We start from the raw sequence: 24,857 nt of genomic DNA on the forward strand, positions 1-24,857 counted from the left end.
CGACAACACCACCGACCGCAACCATGGCTACCGAGCTCACGTACGTGTTGCGCATATACCGACCTCTCGAACAAGTTGCTGATTGCAGAACAGTGTCCAGTCCGAGCGCGCCTACCAGAAGCAGGTACTACCAGCCCTCTCGCCGCGACACTGTGCTCTACGATACTAATGCCGCGCGATAGCCTCACATCTTCCTGAACCACAAGGTCGGCGGACCGCGCAAGAACACCCGCACCAGGAGATGGTACAAGGATGTTGGCCTGGGCTTCCGTACGCCCAAGACTGCCATTGAGGGTACCTACATCGACAAGAAGTGCCCGTTCACCGGCATGGTCTCGATCCGCGGCCGTATTCTTACTGGAACCGTCATGTCCACCAAGATGCACCGTACGTCTTACCCTTCTACCCTGGAGTTGCGCACATGTGCACAAGAAATGGAATTTTGAACGTGTCTTGGCAGTGCATGCTGACAGAATGCAGGTACTTTGATCATCCGTCGTGAATACCTCCACTTCATCCCCAAGTACTCCCGTTACGAGAAGCGCCACAAGAACCTCGCTGCGCACGTCTCGCCCGCTTTCCGTGTCGAGCCCGGTGACCAGGTCGTCGTCGGCCAGTGCAGGCCCCTCTCCAAGACTGTCCGCTTCAACGTTCTCCGTGTCCTGCCCCGAAGCGGAAAGGCCGCGAAGCAGTTCTCCAAGTTCTAAGCGCATATTAGAGGGATGGAGTAACGGGTTCATGACAAGGCAAGGGATGGAACGAGAAGTGGCTAGGAGCGAGAAGTGATGGTTTTTCGATATGGTCAAAACACTCTGCATATGGGTTGAGGAATCGGAGTCCAACGGCCATGTATGTTTCTCCAGCTATGATCAATGAAAGTCCTCGGATGGTCAAAATACCACCGAGGCAGGTCAAAAGTCCAATGCGGTTCAGTCGATATTGGAGTGATTGGTGATGCTAGTCCCCGCCGTGAAATTTCCGACGTTGGTCACCATGCACATGGTCTGCAACCTCTAGTCAAGTCCAATTACATATTAAGATTGTTACGGCTATTACAATTACGACTATTGCATGTTCGCGCGAAGCATGCCCTTTGAACCAGTCCGCACACCATGCACCCATCTTTCCATGGACTCATCCCTATACCTTCACGTAGTATCCCCACTGCATTAACATCCATAGGAGTGACGCGTTGGAAACAATGATCGGGCCAGCCAATGGCATTCCCCACTTCGTCGTCTTGAACACAAGCCACTCGCTCAGGAAGTGCCCCCAAGCAACCACAAAAGTCCACATGGCCAATTGGTAGAACGCGCCATTCGTGATATTATACGCAGCATACAACCGCACCAAGCTACGAGATGTCAACAACCCGCATCGTTTGTAGAGTGGGAACAGATGGTATATTCGGGAGGGGTGGGGACATACGAAGTCAAAAACGTCCACGTCCCAAACGTCCGCGACGACAGGCCTGTGACGTGTTTGGGTGTTTGTGGCGGGGGATCGATGGCCGAAGGGTTGTACACACGCGATGTGAAGTGGAGGGTTGTGTAGGCCTGGACCGAGTTGCCCACACTCAGGAGTGAGATCTATACACAACGCGCTTTGTTAGTATTGTCAATGTGCATTTAACGAGCCATTTGGTCGGTCTGGCTTCATGTGCGCGTGTTTAATGGTGGCGTGTACAGGGTCATTGCTAGACTCTGACGTGAGCCCTGGAGATCAATTGAGCGTACCATAAGTAGCCATTTTGGCAGGAGGCCTTCGGCAGGAGGGAGGTAGGAAAGCACTGTTGAGGCCATTGTGTAAGAATTGGAGTTTATGGAGCCGTGGGGGGCTGTTGAAACACGCTGTCAGTTATTTATCTTTCGATAAGTACGCGATTGATGGTCTGTGCGGGATCAGAATGTGTGTTGGGGTCAAACTATACGATCCTTCAAACTTGATCTCGGATCCAATACAGTTACATAGTGCTTATTTTTTTGAGGGTGACTGATCGATGACTAAATACAAGGACCAAGAGCTCTATGATGTACTTGCACAATCATAGTGGCGAGACCGACCGTCTCGAAGCCTATCCTGGAAGAATCAATGTAATCACAAACATCTCCGCACTCAAAGTCCTTTCACAGAACCAGCGATAGCTCAACTAGAGCGCAGGCGCTTTGGAAATACTCATAGTGGCGAGACGATCAGTATTGATTATTCGCAAGGGTCGTGGAAAGGGAAGAACAAGTGATAGGACTCCGTTGACCTAAAGTTAATCTATTCCATTCAAATGGTGATGCATGAGACCGCTAGATGTATCAATGTAATGAAACCATTCCTCAAATCGTCCCTTAGGCATCATCTCCCATTTCAGACATGGGAACGTAACATAACGCGGCATACGAGCAACCAGGCTCAATATGCCAGTACCACAGAAGCTAACAGAGTCGCAGTTCGTAATCAAGAAGTGAACATCTTCCCGCTAAGCCTGCCCACTACAGGCTACCTCTCCCCCAGAGCACGCCTCAAAGATGGCCGTTCACGCCGTTCACACCATTCGTGTGCGGCACCTCTTCCAACTTCTTGCGGTAGAGCTCGCCACCGCAAGCCCGTAAGCGCCCCGCAGCCTGCTCAGGCGTGATGTCGCGTTGCGGCTCCGCAAGCATCTCATAGCCGACCTGGAATTTTCGGACTGTGGCGCTGCGCAGTAGTGGCGGATAGAAATGGATGTGGAAGTGGCTGGACTCGATCTCATCGGCTGATCCTTGGAGAGGGGCTTGATGCATGCCCATGCCTTACAACTCGTTAGCCATCGTGAATTGAGAAGTGGTACAGGATGTACTTACTGTACGGGAACTGCGTCTCGAACAGATTATCATACCGCCTCGTGATTTCCGCTATGCAATCTGCCAATAGCGCTTGCTCTTCTTTGGTAAAATCGACCAAAGAGCGCTTGTGCTGCCTTGGAACAATCATAATCTCGAACGGCCAAACGGCCCAGTACGGTACACCGGCCCAGAAGCTCTCGTTCTCGTAGACAGTCCGGGTCTTTTCTTTCGATTCTAGCTCTGCATAGTCAACCAACAAGTGGCAACCGCCTTGTTCTCGGCGGTACTTGCTTAGTTGTTGCAATTCGGTGTTCGGCTCTTCCGGAAGTGATGTTGTAGTCCAGACTTGCCCATGTGGATGTGGATTTGAGCAGCCCATTGTCGTACCCTTGTTCTCGAAGATCTGCATATAACGATATTGAGCATTTGGTGCAGTGAGAGCACCTTGTGAAAGTGGTGGTATTGTCGTGGCAGTGGCAAGCTTGGCTAGCGGAGATTTTGGATCCAGATGTGCAGTGTAGATATTCGTCCAAGTCTCTATTACTGGTACAATCTGAGCCGGAGTCATATCGGCGAGGGTAATGTTGTGAGATGGCGAGAAACAGATGACATAGCACTTGCCGGTCACAGGTTCCGCACGGAGTAAACGAGAAGCCAGGGATCCGTCTTTGCTGTCTGGATGGTACTCTGCCTGCTCTTCCATGACGGCGCTGTAGTCATTGACAAAGACAAAAGTGTCGTTAAACTTGGGATTCTGTTCTCCATTTGCTCGAGTATTTCCAGGGCACAGATAACACTGCAGGCAATCAATTTCAAACTCAAACGCAGACTCAGGCGGGGCAGTACGTACTTTGGGATCATGCTCGGGAAGTGTGGTCCTGGACGGCGATTCTTGCATACCTCTGGAGAAATTCAGTCGACTATTCGAACTCGTGTTGCTCCGTGTCTGCTTACTGCCATGGTCGCTTTGTGCGATGCGGAGAAACTAATATCCAACTGCCTCGCAGCAGATTGAAGCGCCTGTGGGAGATGTCGTTCAGGATTGGGTCGGTCATGATGGGCGGAAATAGTCCTTAGGCTTGCCCTCACGGCGGACGTTGTCTAAGAGTATATATATACACGGCAGAACACGTAGAGACGAGTGCCAGGGGCAGAGCCATGGTTGGAAACTAAATACTGAGAGTGACGCCAGACGTTAGTCCGCTGCGCTGCGCGCTAGCAAGTCAAGCTTTCCCTGTCGGCGGAGTGCTAGCCGCATCCAGTACCGCACCCTTCGCAAATGAGCTCCCGCAAGCTGGCTTCAATGTTCGAGAGCCTCATCCTACACCCACGATACCTGCCGATTGGAGAATTGTCCCGCGTCCCGTTCAAACAGGGTTTTCACCATGGCGGCAATGATGCCTAGTGCCGCGACTTCCAGCAACCCGTACGATAGTGATGCGGTGGAGCGTGACCTTATTGACCCGGACGATGGTGCGTTACATGCAGCTGCCTACAGCAACATAAATGAAAGTAGACATTAGTTAGCTGACGATCACCAGCTACTCTCGATGACCTGGACGATCCCCTTCAGGGAACTTCGGACCGGGCGCCGCTGACGGGCAATATTCAACGCGGCAGTGCGAATACGCAATCGTACCTGACCTCCAGCATCCCCGGTGAAGACCGCCGCGCGCCCACCAACACCATCGACGAGACGGTATGGGAGACCCTTTCTCGAGACATTTTTGGCATCTGGGAGAAGATGAAGCAGGTGCTGTACCCCAAGTACCTGCTGGGCGGTATGATGCAGCGCGGTGGGGGGATTGGAGCAGCAGAGCGTGGTGAAGCAAGCGGATTTGGCGGCGGTCTTAGAGACATTGCTGGCAGATGGCCAGACGCGGATGTCATTCTGCAAGGCGGTATGAGCGAGGGACTGAGAGACTGGGATCTGTGGGGTCCGCTCATCTTCTGCCTGCTGCTGAGTCTGTTCCTCTCGTGGGGAGCGAGGGGTAAGCAGAAGGACTTGGTCTTCGCAGGCGTCTTCTCCATGGTCTGGATAGGCGAGGCTGTAGTGACGCTGCAGATCAAGCTGCTAGGAGGCAACATGTTCGTTGCCATTCCCCATCTAGTTGGAACTTGTGCTAACCACCGCTCAGCGCCTTCTTCCAGTCCGTCTCCATCATCGGGTACACGCTCTTCCCGCTCGTCATTGCATCGCTCCTCAGCGCCATCGGCATACCCGTCATCGTCAGAGTGCCTGTCTACCTCGTCCTCATAGTATGGTCACTAGCAGCAGGCGTGAGCATCATGGGCGGCTCAGGAGTGGTGAGGAACCGTGTGGGCATTGCAATATACCCTCTCTTTGTGTTCTACGTTGCGCTGGGTTGCCTTTGTTTTATCAGCTAGCTGGACTTGGCTAGAATTTGTAACAGTAGATTGTATGTAGCGGGTCATATGATACCCGGAGTTTCTGGCAACCTATTAATCACGACAACTCATGTCGAAGGTGTCGATTTCTTTTTGAGAGACACCGATTCACTATTCACAACTTCAATTGCATACATGAAGCATCAATTGCCGATGCGAGTATTGTACAATAACAGTCCGATGTGCATGCGCCCGCTGCAAGTGTATCGGTGCCCATGTTATTAGCCGTCGCTGTTCCCCACTTCGTCATTGGTCTCTGCCTGACGGCCTGGACAACACACTCGACCACGACCGACAGAAGCGCCAGCACTTTCACTCTCCTCGTCCAGTCACACCGCACAACGCGCTTTCGCCGATATTCCCTCTTTTTGTACGCGCTCTAGTACCATCGTGCCGACAAAGCTCCTGCATGGGCGCATTAGAGCGGAAATTGGTTGCAAACAGTTGAAGGCGCTTTGACCGACTCCACCGAACCTCGAATTACACTTTTGACACGGCTTCTTGCACGGAACAGCCTCTGGCTCACTTTTGCAGTGTGCTTCGGAGAGTCTTATGCTACAACGATATCGCAGGATAACCATCCTATTGTCTCTCAGCCAGCCCGCCACTAGCCTCGCCGAAGCAGCACCTCCGCTATTGTCGTCTTTCGCACGCCCACCTGCCACCAACTGTCGCAGTTGCTATTGTTACTATTCAGTCGCCAGCACCCTTATTTCACCCAGAGCACTATAAACCCTCACGACACCATCAACTACAAAACGCCTCTACCCACGAGCCACCGACTGAAGCTCAACCTTCCCAAGACGACGCACATACGCACATAGCGAGCATACCTTTCACTGGGGCCTAGAACAACGCAGCCATACAACCATGACAGATGCGCCAGAGCAGCAGGCGGCTGCTGTAGATGCTACGGATTCTACTGTTGAGTCAACGCATACGACCAAAGGAGGCCTGACCTCCCCAGCTCGCAGTGATAGGAGCAGCGACAGCGAAGGAAGGCCCGTAAGGGAGAAGTTAAAAGAGACCCGCATTGATGCGCAGGCTACCTCTGATCCCACCCCGAGTGCGGATCAGGCTATGAATGACGTCCTCAATGGCAGAGTCAAAGTAGGAGACCAGAGCACATCAGGGTCAGATAGCGAGCGAGGACGGCTACGGAGAAAACGCAGCAGGGAGGATTTTGAAGACGAAGCGGAGGCGGACAAGCAGCCGGAGAAGAAGGTCGAGGTCGGCGAGCGACACAGGCGCAAGAAGTCAAGAGATGTTACAAAGGACGATTTGCCTGCGAAGGTCGCGCCGAGTACGATATCGAGCATCGAAGAAAACGACGCAGAAATGGCGTCTCCGAATAAGAAGGCCTCCACGGGTACAGCGTCTGGTAAGGTCTCGGGTGTTGACACGAGCCCAAAGAACAAGCGTACACGCGATCAGGTAGAAGGCGATGCCGACAATACTATAGAGGCTTCAAAGGAAGCATCTGCGAACGGAGAACTGGCAAAGAAGGCGGGTGATGAGCGCGACACAAAACGACTGCGAGATAAAGATGATGTCCAATCTGCTACTGGTGCTGCAGTGCCGACAAGCAAGGTGCGCTTCTAGAACTACTCTGGCTTGCCCTCATAGCTGACATGAATCAGATACCACTAGGGAGTGGCTTTGCAAACACATCTGCAGCATCTCCATTCGCCGCCATGTCCCCCAAACCTCAAGCGTCCGAGACTTCCGAGAAACCCGACATATTGCCCCAAACGTCCGACGACAAATTCAAGTCGTCTGGCTTCGGTAGTTTCTCTACCTCAGCAACCTCTCCATTCGGCGGACTTGCAAGCCCCAACGCAAATGCAAGTTCGCCCTTCGCCGCAGCGAGCGGCAGCAAATTACCTTCATTTGCTGGAAGTGCGAGTCCCTCATCGACATCTGGAACTGGTTTCGGCGCATTAGGGGGTTCAGGCAAATCCGCCTTTGGCGGAAGCTCTTTTGGAGGCTCCTTGGGAGGATCCTTGGGAGGCGGCTTCGGGAGCCTAGGTAGTGCCAAATCTGGCCTGTCATCTTTTGCGACACCTGGCACCCTGGAAATCAAAGGATTAAAGGCCAAGTCAGATAAGCCTTTCGGTGCGGCTGCGTTGGGTGAAGCTTCAGACGAGGATGATGCTGAGGACGAAGAGACGGAGAAGGACGCTAAGGAAGAGGAGCAGCGACCTACTCAGACGTTCTTGTCACAACAACAACGTAAGGCACCCTACCATTCTTTTCCTTTCCTGCACGACCTGTATGTTAACTCCTATAGCGCACGAAACCGGCGAAGAAGGCGAACTAACTGCCTGGGCGGGCCGCGCAAAGCTTTACACCATGGCCGGCGAGACTGGAAACCGAGCATGGAAGGAGCGTGGCGTTGGAACGTTCAAATTCAACATTACCGTCGAAGAGCCGAAGAAAGCGCGTTTCGTTCTACGCGCAGATGGTACGCACCGTCTGCTTCTCAATGCTGCAGTCACGGAGCAACTAGTTTTTGGCGGCGATTCGCAGGGGGCGGAGCCGAAGGATGGACGGCTCCTGTTCAATAGCCCGACTAGTGATGGGGAGATTGAGATGCATTTGCTCAAGGTACGTAATTTGCGATGGACTTTGGGATGCGAAGTTCGTAAACGGTGCTAACAAGATGCAGTTGAAATCTGAGAGAGCAGTTGAGCTTTGGCAGGAAGTTACTAAGGTACAAGAGACGGAGTTGTAGGACTCTCCGACCCTAAGCCTTTCGAGTCTTTCCGTGAGCCCTCGACCAGGGCCTTGATCCTTGGTCTTCGAACTTGGATAATGCACAAGTTATCATAATTTTCGATTTGCTAGACGGAATTCGGACCATTGGCTGCCTTCCTCGCCGAAGGGTCTTTACGCCGTCAATGAATATAGACTTCTCTTCTTCACGACGAACGAACGAACGCACAGCGGGATGCATTGGGCACGGGGCTAAAACGGGGCATTTGCAAGCGGGTAGGGGTGATATTGGTGTGAGCATGTGGTTGCTGCGTTGTCAGCTTGGGAGGTACTCAGAGAGCTTTCGACATTGATAGCTAGCCGCCTGTCTGTTGTTGGGCGTCAAATACATGAAATTGGACGCCTGTATTAATCCTTAAACGCTTGACTTGTTTACCTCGGTGTAGAAAACCTACTTTACTTTTGTTAACCCACGACATTGGTTTTCTTCCGTTCTGAGAAACTCAGTCGATCCTGCAGTCATTGCTAGCTTCTTGCGCTTACAATACAACTCAGTAAGAAGATTCAAAGAGGCGAATCAGGTCTGCGTCCCCTATGTCCCTCGCGATATCCTTAGGTGTCCTGCCCTTCGTGTCTTTAATGTTCTGGTCGGCCCCCAGTTGAAGTAGGTATTGGGCTACATCGACCTTCCTAAGCTCGACCGCTCTGTGTAATGGAGTGCCTAGGCCTTTGAAATGCTCATGATTCCAGGTGTCCAGGTGCTCTGAGTATTGTATCTTGTTGATAGATGCTCCCCTAGAGACAAGCATCTGCAAAACTTCGATGGCGTCCTCACTTCGCTCGACGGCGTGATGGACCAATTGACCCTTTTCAATGCTACCTCGGTCGAGCAGGAGTTTGATGAGCGAGGGTTGTGCACGACGAACGGCAAAAGACAATGAAGTCAGGTCCAAGTAACATCCAGCGTCGGGATTCGCCCCTCGGTCGAGGAGCCATTGTGTGAAATCAAGGTCATCAACAAAGCACCTGGGAAACCTCAGCTTTATATCTTCCAGTGGACTGGGCTTTCCCTGGCTTACGCAAGTATAGGAGGGTGGAAGTTATCCCATAGCGTATTCACATCCCATCCACTTTCGAGAAATGCCTGGAAGACTTGCTTTGATCTGGTTTCTATTGCCTGCCTGATATACATCTCGTTCATCACCAATCCTCGAGATAAGAGAAGTTTGATGATCTTGGGTCGAGCGGATTGCACAGCAGAGAGAAGAACGGGCCAAAGTTCAAGTAAAGAGTGGCCCTTTTGTTCAAATGCTTCCAGGCCGTTGCGAAAAGTCTCGTTGACGACATTGACATCAAGATCTCCGATATAGCATATTCGCGACAGATAAGATATCTCCTCGGGCGGAGGGCCGGGGTTGTCGGCAGGCGGGTGAATCGTTGTGGCAGCCATGAATTTGCTGCCTCATATAGGGGTGTGTATTAACGAGGGGGCAGAAGCTGGTGTACGTCGAGGACAGAATATTTAGACAACGCCTACAGCCAGTAACTATAACGGTACCCGCCGGCGCTGTAGGCGGCTGATGATCGAGACATCTTCTGATTGCTGCAAATATAGGTAGCATTCGCTACTTTGAAACGCTGCAGTCTTCTGAACAAGGACCTGTCCATGCATATTCGATGTAACTACTGAACCACTAAGTCACTAAGCCGTATCTGTTCGCATCGCTCTTGACGGCCTTCGCTCTAGTCTCAGTAGTAAAGGATGTCTCCCCGAATAGATGCTGTGCATGGATATACTGTGCTATAAGTTGTGAAATGTCGCCCGCTAGGTTCAACTTTCATTTGTATAAATACTTTTAACCCTCGCCTCACTCAATGTACCTTCACAGAACCAGCGAAGCTCAACTAGGGCGTAGGCGCTTTAGACCTTATTTTATAACAAACCGAAGTTAGGCGTTCAAGGAAGAGAGCAGATCTTTCTGAGATAATGTACAAAGCCAATAAACAAACCACTACCTGCCAAAAGAAAATATTACTAGCCCACACAGGCGTTGTTGAGCTGCTACGTTGCAAAGTAGGTAGGTAGTATAGCAAAACGTCATACCAGACGCGCCTTGCCCCACCTCTTCCAACCTGTTCTCCCTACCCCGCCATCCATCACCCACAGCCACCACAAACATTCCCGCTCAACCCCCAAACACACTCCACTATACCCTTTATTACAATCCCCATAACAAGTACGTACGCCCTAGTCCGATAGTGAATCTCATCCGCCCAAATAAAGTACTTCGAAGAAAGAGCTGATTCGGAAGGAACAGATCAATCATCATGCCCGGCGCAAAGTACACAGAGACCTACAAGAAGGTCAGCACCATGGGCGAGAAGCTCAAGGCTGCTGGCAAGCAGGGACCTAGCAACGATGAGCAATTGAATGTACGTTCTTCCTTCCTCCCTCCGTCCCCTTCCCTCTATGAGGAAAACAGCGGACTTGGGAGATTGGAGATTTGGCCTCCTAGAGAAGTGGAGCGATGCTAATAATTCTGTGAAATATAGTTGTACGCGTATGCCAAGGTAGCAGAGGGCAAGGACTTTGCGGCTGCCGAGAAGCCTGGCATGTTCAATCTTGCTGTACGTTTTGGTCGTTCTTTTCCTCCGGTTTACGATGTGGAATAGTAGATTGCACGCTACGACTGCGATCCTTTCCCTCCTCGAGCCCTTCTCCTCCGCGTTCGGCTCTACTATACAGTTAGCATACTTGAACGAACGGTACATGTCCTTGCCTCAGCAAAGTCGTTACTGTGTCGGAATAAGGGATAGAGTCAGGACGCGTTGAAGGACAGGCTGCGGAAGATACCAAGCGTTGGACAAGTGCTGACGGATTATTATAGGGCAAGGCCAAGTACAACAAGTGGAAGGAGGTTGTCGAAGCCGGTACCTCGCAGAAGGAGGCCGAGGCGAAATACGTCGAGTTGGCCGAGCAGATACTCGCAAAGCACGACAATTAGGCGGATTCGAGTAAGGTCATGGATACAGTTCCCGAGGGCAAGTTTGAACGCGAAGGTACATATATCGCGAAAGACTACGGCAGAACATGAATGAAACGACATACATGCCTGGACAACATTCTTATTGAACTATCTTACAGCCATTTTCAAGTATATACTCTGATAAGTTATAGTTAGCAGTCATTAGCATGGCCGCAGCGATCTGCATAGCGTTCTTGAAGCCTTCAGTTTCCGTATCCACCCCAGCTCAGACCCTTCCAATCAGGCTCCGAGTACTTCATCGTAGCACACCACGGCATGTCTTCAGCTTTGTATGAACTCAGCGGCAAACTGTATGGCATGCGGAAGCCCACAACCGTCTTTAGTGTCTCCGTGCCACCCTCGCCCTCATGAAGGTCTTCATGTCGTGGTAGATCCTTCCCAAACACCGGCACCATGATGACATTATTACGAGCCTCAGCTTGCTCTTTCGCCGAGTCAAGTGCCGCGAAGAGAGCAGGCCACACGACAACGCCCGCCTCCCAGCTCTGAATCCAAATCTCTTCTTTCTTATTGACCACGTCGCCCCAAGCTTGCTTACTGAGGTTGGCACTCGTGACCATGGCCCAGTCGATGGTCTTGTGCTTATCGTCGCTGAATCGAGTGTAAGTCTTGATATGTGGTGCAGCGGGCCCTCGATGGGCTTCTCTCCATGATTTGCTGGTAAAATCCGTAGGTGTGTGTTTCCAGTAGCAAAGCAGAGGATGCAGGTATTCGCTTTGCTTTTGCTGTTGCACTGACTGAAGTTTCATGTGGATTGAGGCACCAGAGGCGTAGCCATCGAGGGATGTGCGGATCTCATCGGGAGTGGGGAAGATTATGTTGAACTTAGGAATAGGTATCTTCTTTGGTAGCTTGAGACTAGACGGGTCACGCTTCGCAAAGAACGTCGCTTTTGAGGAGAATGTTGAAGGCTCGACAGTCGACAACTGATTACTCGATTTCTGGGCGAGGACAGACTCAAAGTGCGTAAGCCATGTTGGTGTCGGTCCTAGGGTCGCTATTGAAGAAACTTGGACAACGATGTGTGGAGGTGTATCGGCGTTTGCTGAATTCGATACGGGAATGTTCGACAGTATCTCTTGAAGGCCAAGCCATCCAAACGATGTAGCCCTAGATGAACTCGCAGTAGAAGGTCTCTGATGGGATGGCGCGCTTCCGATGAAGGCTGCCTTAATACCTGAGAAGTCGTAGGTCGCTAGTTGCTTGGTCAAGCCCGCGGCCCGCCTTTCATATGCGCCTAGGTATCGGAGAAGGTCTACTTTGAAGCGTTCACCAGTTCCGATCGCATGAAATGTAGCTTCCGGCTGACTGGCAAGTAAGCTCGGATCTGCTTTGGGAGGTAGTAGCGGGAGTAGAGGTGACGTCCACGCTGCCTGAGTCATATTTCCCCAGTCACGCGAGATCATGTTCGCGGTGTGAATAACCACCTGAGCAAGGCCATCATGTCGGAAGAGGATCAGCATCTTCGAGTGATGGGTGCCAAAAGGATTCGGAATATATGCACTCAGTAGCTCGATGTTTGGAAAGCGCTCTGCTGCCTCCTAATCGCGCGTTAAAATCAACAGTAAGGGACCTTGAACGAGTCCTTCACACTCAGGGGATACTCACTAGTAGGGCTATTCTTCTCTCGTCATCTCTCTTCCAAAATCCATGCACAATCTTGACAATGACCATGTCTCTTACATCGCTGTCGAACTGCTTCCTGGAGCCTTTTAGCTATTTGCTGATGGAATGAAAGGCTGGGGCATACTTACATTACAAAGTCCAGATCAAACAAAAAGTTAAAGTTCCAGCATTCCCTAATCATGGGATCACCCAAGATATCCTTCAAACCCACTGCATCGACATTCTGATGCGGCCCCAGATCTTCCACTCGAGTCAGTTGAACGGGTGAAGGCAAGAATCTTGTTCCTTCACTCTCTTCTCTTTCTATCCTCTCTTGTTTGGTGTCGGAAGTCGACGACTCCAGCGCTGAGGGCTGTTTCGGAACGTCATCGAACCCCCAGGTTGCTGTGAACAATGGAGATGCAACAGGACTCTTACGGCGTAACAGCGGTGGACTAATTGGACGATCGATACCTTTGGCGTTGAAGTCTGGATCCTCGGTAGTAGTTGCCTTGTTGGGAAGATTGGCATCGAGCTTGCGGCGTTTTGGTGGTGGAGAGCCATTACCTTGGTGCGTTGCCATTGCGGTGTAGGGCACACACAAGAAGACTAGAGAGTAAGTTCATCGGGCCTTAGGTGAGTTGAAGGGTTCTGGGCAAGAGTGGTGCGAAGGAAGGTTGTTGACAGCGAGGCACGGACCTAATGGATGTGAGAGGCAGCGACCTACGTCAAACGAAATCGGTCAGGAAAGAACGCATGAAGCACAGCTGACGTAACGTAATTCACTTGCATACCTGTAGAACGTAGAGTATTGTATACACTGAACATGAGTAAGAACAGACATCACAGTATGGGTAGTCATATGGTAGAGTTATGAATGAATATCATTCTCGGTCTAGGCCGTAAAGCTCGCCTTTGAGAGCGTGTCACTAATCTGAAGGCTACAAGCATACTCCGTCTAATCGTGGAACATTACATCCATAATGGTCTCTAGCGAACGCTGAGAAAGTAAAAGACTATTATGCCAACTCATGGTGGAAAAGGCATCCCAAACGCCAAACATTGCTAAATCAACCGACAATCGTCTATGCTGCGCTAGCGCTGACGATGGGTTGCGCAACCTTGGTGATCTGGTTGCCTGCCCTTATGATGGGGTTACCCTGGTCATCCTTGGCCATGTTCACCTCCTTGTTCTCCTTCTGGGCACGCTTCCAGATCTCAACTTCGCATCCGCCACGAATGACGCCAACCCTCATGGTGGAGAGAAGATTATGTGCTGCATTGGAATGGAAGTAGACACCACCGTTGAACATTGCCGTAGCATCCTTGCCAATGCCACTCTTGATGAGGGTCTTGCCTCCCGGGTGCTCATTGATGAAGTCGGTGACGTCGTGAACCACACCGGCAACAGCAATCAGGCCACGGCCATTCTTAGCCTGCTCAACGTAGTCCTCCCACTCGATGACGGGAAGCTGTTCAAGAGGAACACCCCAGTCGAGCTTGGCGCGCTTCTGGTCGATCTTCTTCTGGAGTTGCTGAACACGGCCCTTTTCAATCTCGTTGGAGCGGAACTGCTTGAGGTTGGAGGCGAGGCCGAGCTTGCTCCAAAGCCAGATGGACCACTTGGTGGGGTCGTACTGGTGCCACTCGATAGCATTGCGGTAGTCGGAGGGGAACTCGTGATGGAAGTTGTGGTAACCCTCACCGAGAGTGACAAGGGCGGTGATGACGTGGTCCCTGGGGCTGTTGCGGTCGTCAAAGGGCTGGTCACCGAGCCAGTGGGCAAGCGAGTTAACGCAGAAGGTGGCCTGTTGGACGAAGAAGATGCGGAGGATACCAGCGTAGATGAAACCACCCATCCAGTCGCCCCAGCAGAGTCCAGCAACAGCCGATGGGAATATCAGGCCCATGAACAGGACAACCTTGATGTAGTGCTTGTGCTGCCAGACAACAACGGGGTCTTCGTTCAAGTCGGTGATGTCGGTGCGGCCGATGCGCTTGGGGTTCTGCTTCATGACCATCCAGCCAATATGGCTGTACAAAAGTCCCTTGCGAACGCTGTAGGGGTCCTTGTTGGTGTCGGTATAGCGGTGGTGAGCACGGTGGTCGCGGCTCCACCAGCGGATGGAGCCCTCAACGGCACCGCCACCCACAAGCGCGAGGAAGACGCTCAGAGGCAGAGAGGCGTTGTACGACTTGTGTGCCCAGAGACGATGGTATCCGGCTGTGATGCCCAGGCCAGTCCAGAAGTAGAAGACGACGGCCCAAACAGCAGTCTTCCATTGTAGGGGGGTCCAGAAAGCAGCGATGCAACCGGCGAGGGGAATGCCAATGATGAAGTAGACCTGATGAGGATGGTTAGCCTATGCAGCAAATTCGCGTAGGGGGGATTGAACGTACGTTGAGCCAGTTGACGTGCTTGTACCAGTTTGCCTTTGTAATGGGCGTGTCGGTGATGTGTGGCTTCTTGGGATCGTACTTGGGGTTGCGGTTTGGCTCCGACTTGCTGGCCATTGCGGACGGCTGCTTGACGTAGTCGGGATCGATGGCCTGCTCGCCAGCGACGGGCTGATGGGAAGGCATTGTGAGGTAGCGATAAAAGGTGTAGGAGGCAAAGCGAAAGGTTATCGAACAAGTCGATGGGAAGGGACTAGCGGCTCAAGAAATGAGGTCCGGTCGGCTTCCGATGAAGGAACTAACGCTCCAGCAAAGACTGAAAGCTTCACCGCGATCAAGTGAATGACGAGGTGGAGGTAGGGAGGAAGGAGCAGGAAAGGATGGGGAAGAAAGGACGGGTGGCAGGGAGGATAATTTATGGCGGTGGAATAGCTGTTGGATCCCCAACACTTCTGCGGGCGACTAAGCGATAGAAGGCCCCGGGGACCTTGCATGCGAGCCCTTCGAGACCTACAATCGCCGTACCTTTTGTCATTGCCAGCCTAGCGCCCTCGTCGATTCGCTGCATCAGGGTCCTGCACGGGCACAAGAGTCGGTAACAATGCGAAAAGATTTCAGGGCTAAGGCACATCGTTGCCGTCAAAGCAGCGTTGATCTCGGCACTGAGCAGGCCTTTGAGTGGCGGGCCCTCTGCGCACAAGTCCCATCAATCCGACGCCGCCGCCTTTTCCCCAGGTCTCGGAGCAACGCACCCATTTACGTCGGGTTGGCCGGCACGAGAACATGTATGATGAACTGACAATACTCACTATTCTACTGAAGCCTCACGTTCCAGCTGCTGCTGCTTCTGCTTCTTGCCGGTCTGGTTGAATATTCAGTCAAAGAGCGGTCTGCTACCCAACCTCATCGTCGGGAACACGTCCCGGCCAGCGAATGCCTCTCCGGGCATAGCAAACATCACGCCGGGTGATGCCACTGAGTCTCGTCATGGCTAGTCGCTAGCCCTTTGGGTGTCCTCCCCATGCCGCTCCACCACATCACTGGTGGGTGAGTCGGCAGATCACGGGCACTTTGTGTGCCTGTCAAAAAGCTGTTGATATCGCTGCACTGCACACACGCACACACACACACTGACTGCATCCGCTCGCTACCGACCTTCCCTGCAGCCTTACGCATGTCGAAGCCCAGCTCCTGGGGAAGTTGAAAACAAAATGGCGGCTGCACAGCACGGAGAAACTTCAGACGGTGGCGAAAAACTCTGTCTACTCGACGACCATAGCGGACGTCATGCACAAACCCGACACGGCGCTTGACAACGGCCGTCGAGAAGCCATGTCGAAGAGGCCCTGGTCGTGGTGCGTGTGGAAGCTGCCAGATCTTCCACTGGGAGAAACTCGGCGGGCCTGTCGCAAGCTCTGCCGAATCGGGAACAGCTGCTCCTCAACACCTGTTCGTCCTCGTCCACAGCCATACAGGCGCTGCTTCATATCAGCGTTATTGTTGATGACTGCTTCCTTGATATCGACGAGCAGTTCACTATTCGTAAACTCCTCGTCAACCTCGGTTTCAGCTGATATTGCGCCACCAACATGGTTGGCTTTCAGACGAATGTGATGCTGCATCAACCCATGAGCCGCGCGTAGGCCTGAAACAATCGGATGCCGACAATCCAACATCTTCTCAAAGGGCATCTGTCCAAGATATCTTCTGTATGCCTTGTAATAATGACCGCAGCCCGCAACAGCTCTGCCGAGGTACTGTGGCATGCCTAGAATCTGCGATCAATCATCATTGAGGTCCCAAGAGTCAACCTCCAGCTGGAATCTTGTTCTAGATAGCTTCAGTGCCATTCAACTTCTCGCTCAGCAACCCCATACTTGCGTGAAGGTCTCCAGTTCTGTTTTGACTGCTTATTGCGAGCCGTCCTCTTGGACGTCGTACCAATGCTCCTGTCGAATTTCCATTTTGTTCAGTACTTTTGTGACAATTGTATGCTTAGGCTGCTATGTCGAGGACGAAATCGGTTATAGAGAGGATTCATTGCTGAACAAGATACTAGCAAGTAGGACTGTAATACGCAATACACTCGTACAAGAACACCAGTCTCCAGAACGAGAGCGCAGCACTGTGTTTTCCGGCAGTTGGTCGAGGCATTCAGACGAAGAATTCTCTCGTCGCAGAGTACCGCGACACCGGCATCCGGCGACGACGTCTGGTTTTGAGGCTTCCGCCGCCAAGTCCAGACAATCTCGTCGTCAGCAGAGTGGGATGTGTTTCCGCAACAGCCTTGCGCTGAGTGCGACGTCTCCATTTGCTTATCGGGAGCCACCGCCTGTCACGTGACACTACTCCAGCTGGCAGCCAATCACGCACGCGGCTGACCTTATCAGTAACGGAGTGTGATGAATTGACCAACCTATGCGGCGTCGCCCCCATGGAACGACCAGTTCGCCGTGGAGAAGAGACGGCCATTTCGGCGATTCACGACATTCTTCGGCCAGCTCCAACGTGTGGATGCAATCGAGTGGTCCTAGAACGGATTAGGTCCTCGTCTATCAGCACTTGTGTATCGTGAGTATTGGCAAAGAAGATAATACGCATCTCGACAATATCTATATAGATGAGAAAACACCTCATCCAACCTGCCTGTTATCCCATCCCCCGTATCCGCAGCTCGACGCGAAGTGTCTTGGATTCCCAAGGCTGAGATTCATCTCCCCTCACCTCAGTTCCCCGCAATCGAAAGAAACAGCGAGGATCGAAGCCACGACCAAAAAGCACACCCGTAGTCGACCTTTAATAGCAACTTTTGGCGCACGCGACGTTCCTAGCGCATCGCGGAGTGCAACCGCTGATCGCGGTTCGATATCTCGAGCCCCTTCTCGCCTAGTTATCAGAGTTCTTATCGAGGGGTTTGACGATCGCAGCTGCACGCTGAGGTAGTGAACCTCAGCCACAAAAAGAGTTGGGTTGAATAAATACTGGCACAAGGGTCGAAGCATCTAAATCACGAAAAATCTGTTCTACAAGCAGCCATGGCCGATCGCATTGGACCTGATCACTCACCAAAGCGTAACATTGGAGAGAAAGCAAGACGTTTCGCAAAAGCATTCACTACCAAGTAGGATTCTTCATGCCCCTTCCGCGTCTCATTAGTTCCTGAAGCTGACAACCCGCAGAGATGGACTCATTGGGAAATACGACTATGCTTTCCTTTTCAAGCCCAATATCCCATTCATGAAGAAAGAACGCCGGGCAGCGCCTTTCTTCGGCCTCAATGACAAGATGCCCGTTTTCTTGGCCCTTCTCCTAGGCTTTCAACATGCGCTTGCTATGCTAGCTGGTGTAATCACACCAGGTATAATCCTGGCCAACGCTGCTCACTTGACGTCGGATCAACAACGATACCTTGTCTCCACCTCCTTGGTAGTCTGTGGTATCTTGTCATCTATCCAGATCACTCGTTTCCACATCTGGCGAACTCCATATTACGTCGGTACTGGTCTCATCTCCGTCGTGGGTACTTCGTTCGCTACGATTCCTGTTGCTACTGGCGCTCTCAGTCAAATGTATGCAACTGGTTTCTGCCCCACGTCTGCAAACGGCACGAAACTCCCTTGCCCGGATGGCTACGGAGCTATCCTAGGCACCGCAGCATGCTGCGCGTTGCTTGAAATCGCAATGGCCTTCACTAGCCCCCGCGTCCTGAAGAGGATATTCCCTCCCCTTGTTACCGGCCCAACTGTTATGCTTATTGGTGTCAAGCTTATTCAATCTGGCTTGCAAAACTGGGCTGGTGGCTCAGGAGACTGCAAATCGCGGCCTACATCCGGTTTGTTCCAGTTATGTCCTAACATCAATGCTCCGCGTCCCTTGCCCTGGGGTAGCGCTGAGTTCATCGGCCTCGGTTTCTCCGTCTTCATTACAATCATCATTTGCGAGCGCTTTGGTTCGCCAATCATGAAAAGCACGGCTGTTGTTATAGGGCTCCTAGTTGGCTGTGTGTTGGCCGGGGCCTGTGGCTATTTTGATCGAACTACTATTGACGCTGCGCCTGCTGTGAGCTTCATCTGGGTGCATACGTTCAAGCTCTCCGTCTATGGGCCGATAGTGTTACCGCTATTAGCGGTGTACATGGTGCTCGCTATGGAAGCCATTGGCGATATCACAGCAACATGCGATGTCTCGCGCCTTGAAGTGGATGGCGAGCTCTTCGATTCCCGCATCCAAGGCGGTGTCCTCGCGGACGGTCTCAACGGCATCATCGCTGCGTTATGTACCATCACGCCCATGTCCACATTCGCGCAGAACAATGGTGTCATCGCGCTTACACGCTGCGCAAACCGCAAGGCCGGCTACGCATGTTGCTTCTGGCTTATCATCATGGGTATATTCGCCAAATTTGCGGCAGCGCTTGTGGCCATCCCTTCGGCAGTCTTGGGCGGCATGACTACGTTCCTGTTCAGCTCTGTCGCCGTGTCTGGTATCAGGATCATCAGCACGATGCCATTTACGCGCCGCAACCGCTTCATCTTGACTGCTGGGTTCACACTCGGTTTCGGCGCGACCATGGTTCCCGAGTAAGTTATCATTCTGTCCCTAATCTATAAAACACCCAACTTACATGAGTCTTCGCAGTTGGTTCTCGCACGTATTCACCTACACTGGCCCCAACCGCGCCCTCCTCGGCTTCTACAATGCCATCGTTCTCGTCATGGAGACTGGTTTCGCACTAGTTGCATTCATCAACGTCATTCTTAACCTCATTTTGTCTGAGGAGATTGAAGACGAAGAGATCCCGGAACTCACTGCAAACGAAGTGGACGCGAGAGGCGACAAGGAAGAGTGGGCCCGGATCCAGCCAGGTCACCTCAAAGGCAGCGATGAGGAGGCTAGGGCGAGCAGCGATATTGCACGTGCTGGGAAGTCTACTTAGACCTGTGGGCGTATATATCGAATGTGTATGTAAGTAACGATTAAAAACTAAGGATTAAGGAGTGAAAATGTGGCGCAATGTTCTCAGGGGAGAATGGGTGTAGATGTATTATGACTAATGTATCGTTCATCCACGTTGCACGGCTGGGTTATTCGTTTATACCCTCACTTTAAATCAAGATGTGTATCAATACAAAAATCTTCCACTTTCCTTCAACAATCCCAAATATATCGCGGCTACATCTTCCCACCACCACCATCTATCACCGTACGATCCCAACATGCACAACAAACCCACTCCCTTCCCTCAACCCCTCATCCAGCATCCCATCCGGGACCCTCCACACCTCAAACAACCGATGAAAGCTCTTAAGCCACGCCTCAAACACATCCGGACTACGGAGCTGCTGGGCGATCAAACACAGCGTTGGCCTAGAAGTATTCGCGGAGTCTGAGGACGACGACGACGACGATGCATCAGCGCCCCGCAGCCGACATATCGCCGCGCACGTCGAATTCAGTGGCTCAATGAGCGCCTCGTTATATATACAATCGCACGCTACTACTAAATCTACGGCCTGCAATTGGGACACATCGTCTGTTTCCCAATCTAAACTGCGCACTTCAATTCTCTCACTCGCTTCACTCATACCCGAAGAAGAAGCGGCCGGCTGCTGATTTTTCTTGCTAGCCGTCGTCGATTTACCACCCTTCTTCACTTTGTTGTTGGTGTGGGGGAATACAACAGGTAGATTCTCAGCGATGTTTTGCCGTAGGAGTTTGAGCACGTAGGCTTGATCTGTGGCTGTGTAGTGCGATATGCGTGGACCCAGGCTGAGGGCTACGACGCCTGACACGCCGGCGCCTAGTTCGATGGCGGTGGATGTTGGGGTTAGGAGGGAGGTGGTGGAGAGGAAGTTGTTGGGTGAGGAGATCCATTGGGCGAAGAGGGGGGTGACTTTCCAGACTACTGTGGTGGGAGATTAGTTTTGTTATTATGGAGGGGGAGGAGGGGAGATGGATCGCTGGAATTGTATCAAGTGTAGCATGCTATAGTTTAAGGAGTATATGCAATGTTGAGGATGTGTTGACTTGTACCGTGTGTGGGCTTGGGTAATTCATAGATCCAAAGGTTTTCTAGAATTTGGATGATTCCTTCTCCGTTGCACAACATTGAGCGACCAAGTTAATGCCCAAGCCAGCAACAGTGTAAAGCAGACTCCCACCATTACAAGCCAAGCACAACGTTGGAAATGAGAATCTGGGGAGTGCAACACCACGCATCCACGAACCAAAAAAAAAAAGCACACAAACAGAAAAAGTAACCTACCAGCGCCCGTCGTCCCAGCTTTCCGATCCGAAGTCAAAAGACCCCTCGACTGATGAATAGTCAAATCATGTCCTGCAACGCAAACCTCGAGCGTAGAAGCTTGCGAATCGATGAAGCCGAGCGACTGAGAAGGAATCTCTTGCGAGAAGATAATGAAGGCTTCTACAAGGGCAAGGTAAGCATGGGCAACGACGTGTAAGCTGTCACGCGCTATTTTCGAAATTGTGGTGACAAGTTGTCATGTCGTTGATATTGGAGGGCGAATCGCATACGCAAAGCGATGCGGTGGACCGAGGATGTGAATCTACGGTTTGATTCGAGGGGGCGATTTTTCAGGGTCTACGCACCTTCTTCTGCATCGATCACGGGTTCTCCTAGGATATGAGTGAGATGCTCCATCGCAGCAAGCCACGGGGGTGGGTGGCTCTTGGCTGGTGTTTAGTCTGTTCGCTCCCTGGTCTTGTGTTTGGTGTTGCTAGGGTGCGCATACGAAAAGAGGCATTTGGTGCACAGGCCACTATAGAATACACATGGTAATAAAAGCTCCCTAAGTTTGGATAATGCAGGACTTGCAATTTTGGCACTTGGCTTTGCGAGAAAGTAATAACTCGTTTCTTAGTCTTGTGCGCTCTTCTTTGCTTGTTTATACAATAAAGTGTTACAGAGACGACTTTGGAACAACATGCTACTAGCGTGATTAATGTGCTCCCAGCGTGTTAACTGGTAGCGTTCTAGCTAGATTATTAGTCGTCACCCTTGGAGTATCATAGTATTTGGGCTCAAAAGTGTTGTTGTGTATGTTTATGCTATTTTGTGGGAGCATGGCTCAAGCACAGTAGACTAGAGTCGTAGAACATAGAGCATGGTCTCTAGTTGCGAGCTTTTCTTCGAACCCGACACCTGCAATGATGTGCTGATCAAATGTGACGCCGAAATCTACGGTACATGATCCTCCATTTTGATAGTATCTGCTGCGATCGCCTCGGTACAGCCATTTACGCTTTCGCGTGTAGTATAAGGCGTAGTCGGACTGAGCTTATGGAAATAGCCTCTTCGGAGTCCTGGGATAGTATGCTGCCAAGTGCACGCTCGGCAAGTTCAGGCACCACGCGACTACCCGATCAAGTCCAATTCCGCCGCCTCCATGGGGCGGTACACCTGCCTGTCGGAACACATCGACATACTCCCTAATGCCCGGGCTCTTTGGGTCAACGCCCTTGACGCGAATGCGATCTTCAAGCTCGTCAGGATCATTGATACGCTGACCACCTGACAAAATTTCCTGCCCACAGAGGAAGAAATCAAACGCATTGGTGACTTTGGAACCATTAGCTGCGCTAGCTGGGTCGATCTTGGCGTAAAACGGCCGGGCGTCCTCGGGGAATTTATCAAGAACGTAAAAGTCAGTGTTGAACTTCTTGCGGATAAGCGCGCCAAGCGCCTTCTCTTGTGGAGTGCTCATGTCCTCATCGTCGCGGACGTTGCGGTATTCTTCAGGGCCTTCTGAGCGCAAAAGTTGTTGTCCTTCAGCGAAGGTCAGACGGACCTCCTTGCCCGGCTCGGGGAGAAGCAGTTCGTCTCCTGGGTAGATGGAGCGGATGAGTTCCATCTCCTCTGCACAATGCTCTATTCAATGACCATGTCAGCCGTCGCCCTTGAAATAGTGAGGTAGGGATGTGATGACACTGTTGTGCAGTCGAACAGGCCAGCCTCAGAGACCAAAGAAGAAAAGTTAACAAACTCGTACCTTTGATGCCGCGGAAAATGTGTAAGAGCACGCCCTCCAACATAAGTAGAACCTCCTTGTAGTCTTTTGTGATCTCCATTTCCATATCAAGACCGGTGAACTACAATGAGTTAGCCAAGGTTCTCATCGCTGGAGAGCTCAATATCTCGGTATTGAGAACGCACCTCGGTCATGTGTCTGGTAGTGTTCGAGTTCTCCGCTCTGAACACAGGCCCTATGCTGAAAACACGTTTCCTACCACCTGCAATCTCCATTTGCTTGTAAAACTGCGGCGACTGTGCAAGACACGCCTCCTGGTTGAAGTATGGCAAAGTGAATACGTTAGCGCCGCCTTCAGACGCAGCACCAATCAGACATGGCGGCTCGAACTCCTTGAAACCATGAGACCTTAGATACGAGCGGAAAAGATGCTTGATCTCGCACCGAACGTCCTAGTGTCCGTGTTAGTGGGTAGAGGAAAGGGGTTCAAATTTAGAAACAGCATACCGAGATAGCCTGTTGAACGGGGGCGCGCTTGTGTATTACGATATTGTCCAGGTGGGTGAGCAGAGTCGCTCCTGGCACGGCAGTCTGGGAAGCTTCCTCTCGGAGTTCCTCGTCGTCGTTGAAGCTGCTCACCGGTCGGTTTGCGGCTGCCAACGTCATTCCAAGCATGGCGGGCGCGGCGGCAATCAAGAAGCATTTCCGGATATGCAGCTCGTAGTTGGCCACCTTACAGCTCTTGACAGGTTCATATGGCCGCTGCACTATGGCCTCGACAACTACGAAGCTCTCCGGATTGAGTGCACCCGTCCACTTGACCATGGGCCGACTGATCACGTGGGCGTTCTCTGCATCAGCATCACCGGTGACCTGTAGAACACCTTGGATGGCCCAGTTTCCCTCCTCTCGCAACTCCATGAAAGCCATCTTTGCGCTCTGCAGGCGTACATTCTGTACCCAGGCGCGGAGGATGACGGGTTTGCCAATGTGCTCTTCGCTGAGAGAGCGAAGGTTGATCTCCGGGGCGTCAGTTGAGAGAGAGACTTCCCGGCCATAGTTGTTCTTGGCCAGGTCTTCGGAGGGCTCTTGTTGTTGTGTCACCACCAGCTGTTTAGCTTTGGCGGCGGCTTTCTTCTCTGCCTTCTCCTTCTCTTTTTGTGCCTTCTTCAGAGCATTCTTTGAGGTGGCAGCGCCAGCTTCGGGCTCCTTGCTTGCAGGGGCTTGCTCGGCCATGGCGCTTGTTTCCACTAAGTAGGTGTATGTGGTAGCAGTTAGTGGTATGTGGAGTAGTGGTGCGCGGTTTTCGAAGTTCTGAATTTGGAGGAAGGTGGCTGACTCACGTCAGTAAATTTCTTAGCTCACCCCGCTATATCCGCAATACGTCCTACATACTACATACAACGCTCCAACATTAAATTGGTCACTAATACGCCTTGATAGAATATTATTGGTCATTTCAAAGAGGTCACCTAAACAGCAAGAGACAACCTTGGAAGGCTTCCGGTGAAGAGCACGAGGCAAAGCCGCCCTGGATGAAATGGGCGAGGATTCACTTGGTCACACGCTACAGCTGAAGCATCGAGGTGTTCAAGCACGCTAGACACCGCAAGACTAACTACCTTTGTTGTTTTTGGAGACATCAGCCTTGTCTTCTCGCAGTGTTTGGTTAGGAATAGAGGGTTTGGTTCTTTGTTACGTCGGGAGTTGCCAGGGCGGGCGCAAAACCGCGTCATGCACACAACAAGCGAAAAACACAAGGCCGAGGAAGACGAGGAAGAGGGGACGCAGCAGCGCCTCCGCACTTTGCATTTCTTGGCCTGGGCTGCGGTTGTTTGGGAAGCCTAGAATAGTTGTGCCGCACTGGCTTGGCTTCA

General features: G+C 51.8%; 12 protein-coding genes across 12 annotated transcripts; 5 read left to right on the top strand and 7 right to left on the bottom strand.

The window, feature by feature from the left end:
* Positions 1-23: 23 nt before the first annotated feature.
* On the top strand, positions 24-707 carry K460DRAFT_357170 (40S ribosomal protein-like protein S11; the record flags this gene model as incomplete). The annotated part of the gene is made up of 4 exons (XM_040932014.1): positions 24-40; positions 94-124; positions 183-387; positions 481-707. 4 exons carry the CDS (start codon positions 24-26, stop codon positions 705-707), a joined length of 480 nt encoding a protein of 159 aa, XP_040786008.1.
* Positions 708-1,008: 301 nt separating this feature from the next.
* Positions 1,009-1,843, bottom strand: K460DRAFT_368347 (ergosterol biosynthesis protein-like protein). The gene is made up of 3 exons (XM_040933756.1): positions 1,737-1,843; positions 1,429-1,589; positions 1,009-1,354 (listed from the first exon to the last, which is right to left on the bottom strand). Exons 1-3 carry the CDS (start codon positions 1,800-1,802, stop codon positions 1,141-1,143), a joined length of 441 nt encoding a protein of 146 aa, XP_040786009.1. The 5' UTR covers positions 1,803-1,843; the 3' UTR covers positions 1,009-1,140.
* Positions 1,844-2,194: 351 nt separating this feature from the next.
* K460DRAFT_387523 (galactose-1-phosphate uridylyltransferase) lies at positions 2,195-3,985 on the bottom strand. The gene is made up of 4 exons (XM_040935644.1): positions 3,771-3,985; positions 3,667-3,718; positions 2,835-3,612; positions 2,195-2,782 (listed from the first exon to the last, which is right to left on the bottom strand). Exons 1-4 carry the CDS (start codon positions 3,869-3,871, stop codon positions 2,514-2,516), a joined length of 1,200 nt encoding a protein of 399 aa, XP_040786010.1. The 5' UTR covers positions 3,872-3,985; the 3' UTR covers positions 2,195-2,513.
* A 225-nt stretch (positions 3,986-4,210) lies between these two features.
* On the top strand, positions 4,211-5,204 carry K460DRAFT_289717 (Yip1-domain-containing protein; the record flags this gene model as incomplete). The annotated part of the gene is made up of 3 exons (XM_040929140.1): positions 4,211-4,289; positions 4,358-4,904; positions 4,955-5,204. The coding sequence occupies 3 exons, from the start codon at positions 4,211-4,213 to the stop codon at positions 5,202-5,204; spliced, it is 876 nt and encodes a 291-aa protein (XP_040786011.1).
* Positions 5,205-6,095: 891 nt separating this feature from the next.
* On the top strand, positions 6,096-7,959 carry K460DRAFT_288755 (uncharacterized protein; the record flags this gene model as incomplete). The annotated part of the gene is made up of 4 exons (XM_040929068.1): positions 6,096-6,815; positions 6,866-7,457; positions 7,516-7,832; positions 7,894-7,959. 4 exons carry the CDS (start codon positions 6,096-6,098, stop codon positions 7,957-7,959), a joined length of 1,695 nt encoding a protein of 564 aa, XP_040786012.1.
* A 532-nt stretch (positions 7,960-8,491) lies between these two features.
* On the bottom strand, positions 8,492-9,390 carry K460DRAFT_341605 (ankyrin; the record flags this gene model as incomplete). The annotated part of the gene is made up of 2 exons (XM_040931155.1): positions 8,492-8,966; positions 9,020-9,390. The coding sequence occupies 2 exons, from the start codon at positions 9,388-9,390 to the stop codon at positions 8,492-8,494; spliced, it is 846 nt and encodes a 281-aa protein (XP_040786013.1).
* A 713-nt stretch (positions 9,391-10,103) lies between these two features.
* Positions 10,104-11,186, top strand: K460DRAFT_368351 (uncharacterized protein). The gene is made up of 4 exons (XM_040933757.1): positions 10,104-10,177; positions 10,259-10,373; positions 10,494-10,568; positions 10,829-11,186. Exons 2-4 carry the CDS (start codon positions 10,269-10,271, stop codon positions 10,943-10,945), a joined length of 297 nt encoding a protein of 98 aa, XP_040786014.1. The 5' UTR covers positions 10,104-10,177; positions 10,259-10,268; the 3' UTR covers positions 10,946-11,186.
* K460DRAFT_145588 (tyrosyl-DNA phosphodiesterase 1) lies at positions 10,941-13,514 on the bottom strand. Its single transcript, XM_040926772.1, has 4 exons — positions 13,387-13,514; positions 12,742-13,291; positions 12,596-12,689; positions 10,941-12,528 (listed from the first exon to the last, which is right to left on the bottom strand). Exons 2-4 carry the CDS (start codon positions 13,173-13,175, stop codon positions 11,170-11,172), a joined length of 1,887 nt encoding a protein of 628 aa, XP_040786015.1. The 5' UTR covers positions 13,176-13,291; positions 13,387-13,514; the 3' UTR covers positions 10,941-11,169.
* On the bottom strand, positions 13,512-15,656 carry K460DRAFT_368353 (delta-9 fatty acid desaturas-like protein). Its single transcript, XM_040933758.1, has 2 exons — positions 14,993-15,656; positions 13,512-14,937 (listed from the first exon to the last, which is right to left on the bottom strand). The coding sequence occupies exons 1-2, from the start codon at positions 15,173-15,175 to the stop codon at positions 13,678-13,680; spliced, it is 1,443 nt and encodes a 480-aa protein (XP_040786016.1). The 5' UTR covers positions 15,176-15,656; the 3' UTR covers positions 13,512-13,677.
* A 2,036-nt stretch (positions 15,657-17,692) lies between these two features.
* Positions 17,693-19,995, top strand: K460DRAFT_368356 (Xanthine/uracil permease). Its single transcript, XM_040933759.1, has 3 exons — positions 17,693-18,110; positions 18,169-19,569; positions 19,628-19,995. Exons 1-3 carry the CDS (start codon positions 18,025-18,027, stop codon positions 19,923-19,925), a joined length of 1,785 nt encoding a protein of 594 aa, XP_040786017.1. The 5' UTR covers positions 17,693-18,024; the 3' UTR covers positions 19,926-19,995.
* Positions 19,996-20,096: 101 nt separating this feature from the next.
* On the bottom strand, positions 20,097-21,701 carry K460DRAFT_368357 (uncharacterized protein). Its single transcript, XM_040933760.1, has 3 exons — positions 21,602-21,701; positions 21,255-21,416; positions 20,097-20,894 (listed from the first exon to the last, which is right to left on the bottom strand). Exons 1-3 carry the CDS (start codon positions 21,651-21,653, stop codon positions 20,188-20,190), a joined length of 921 nt encoding a protein of 306 aa, XP_040786018.1. The 5' UTR covers positions 21,654-21,701; the 3' UTR covers positions 20,097-20,187.
* Positions 21,702-21,982: 281 nt separating this feature from the next.
* On the bottom strand, positions 21,983-24,405 carry K460DRAFT_341623 (aspartyl-tRNA synthetase). The gene is made up of 5 exons (XM_040931156.1): positions 24,376-24,405; positions 23,488-24,314; positions 23,166-23,432; positions 23,002-23,101; positions 21,983-22,880 (listed from the first exon to the last, which is right to left on the bottom strand). Exons 2-5 carry the CDS (start codon positions 24,214-24,216, stop codon positions 22,291-22,293), a joined length of 1,686 nt encoding a protein of 561 aa, XP_040786019.1. The 5' UTR covers positions 24,217-24,314; positions 24,376-24,405; the 3' UTR covers positions 21,983-22,290.
* Between the last annotated feature and the right edge of the window lie 452 nt (positions 24,406-24,857).

This window comes from Cucurbitaria berberidis (assembly GCF_010015615.1).
Source record: "Cucurbitaria berberidis CBS 394.84 unplaced genomic scaffold K460scaffold_4, whole genome shotgun sequence".
In the NCBI taxonomy this organism is placed as follows: domain Eukaryota; kingdom Fungi; phylum Ascomycota; class Dothideomycetes; order Pleosporales; family Cucurbitariaceae; genus Cucurbitaria; species Cucurbitaria berberidis.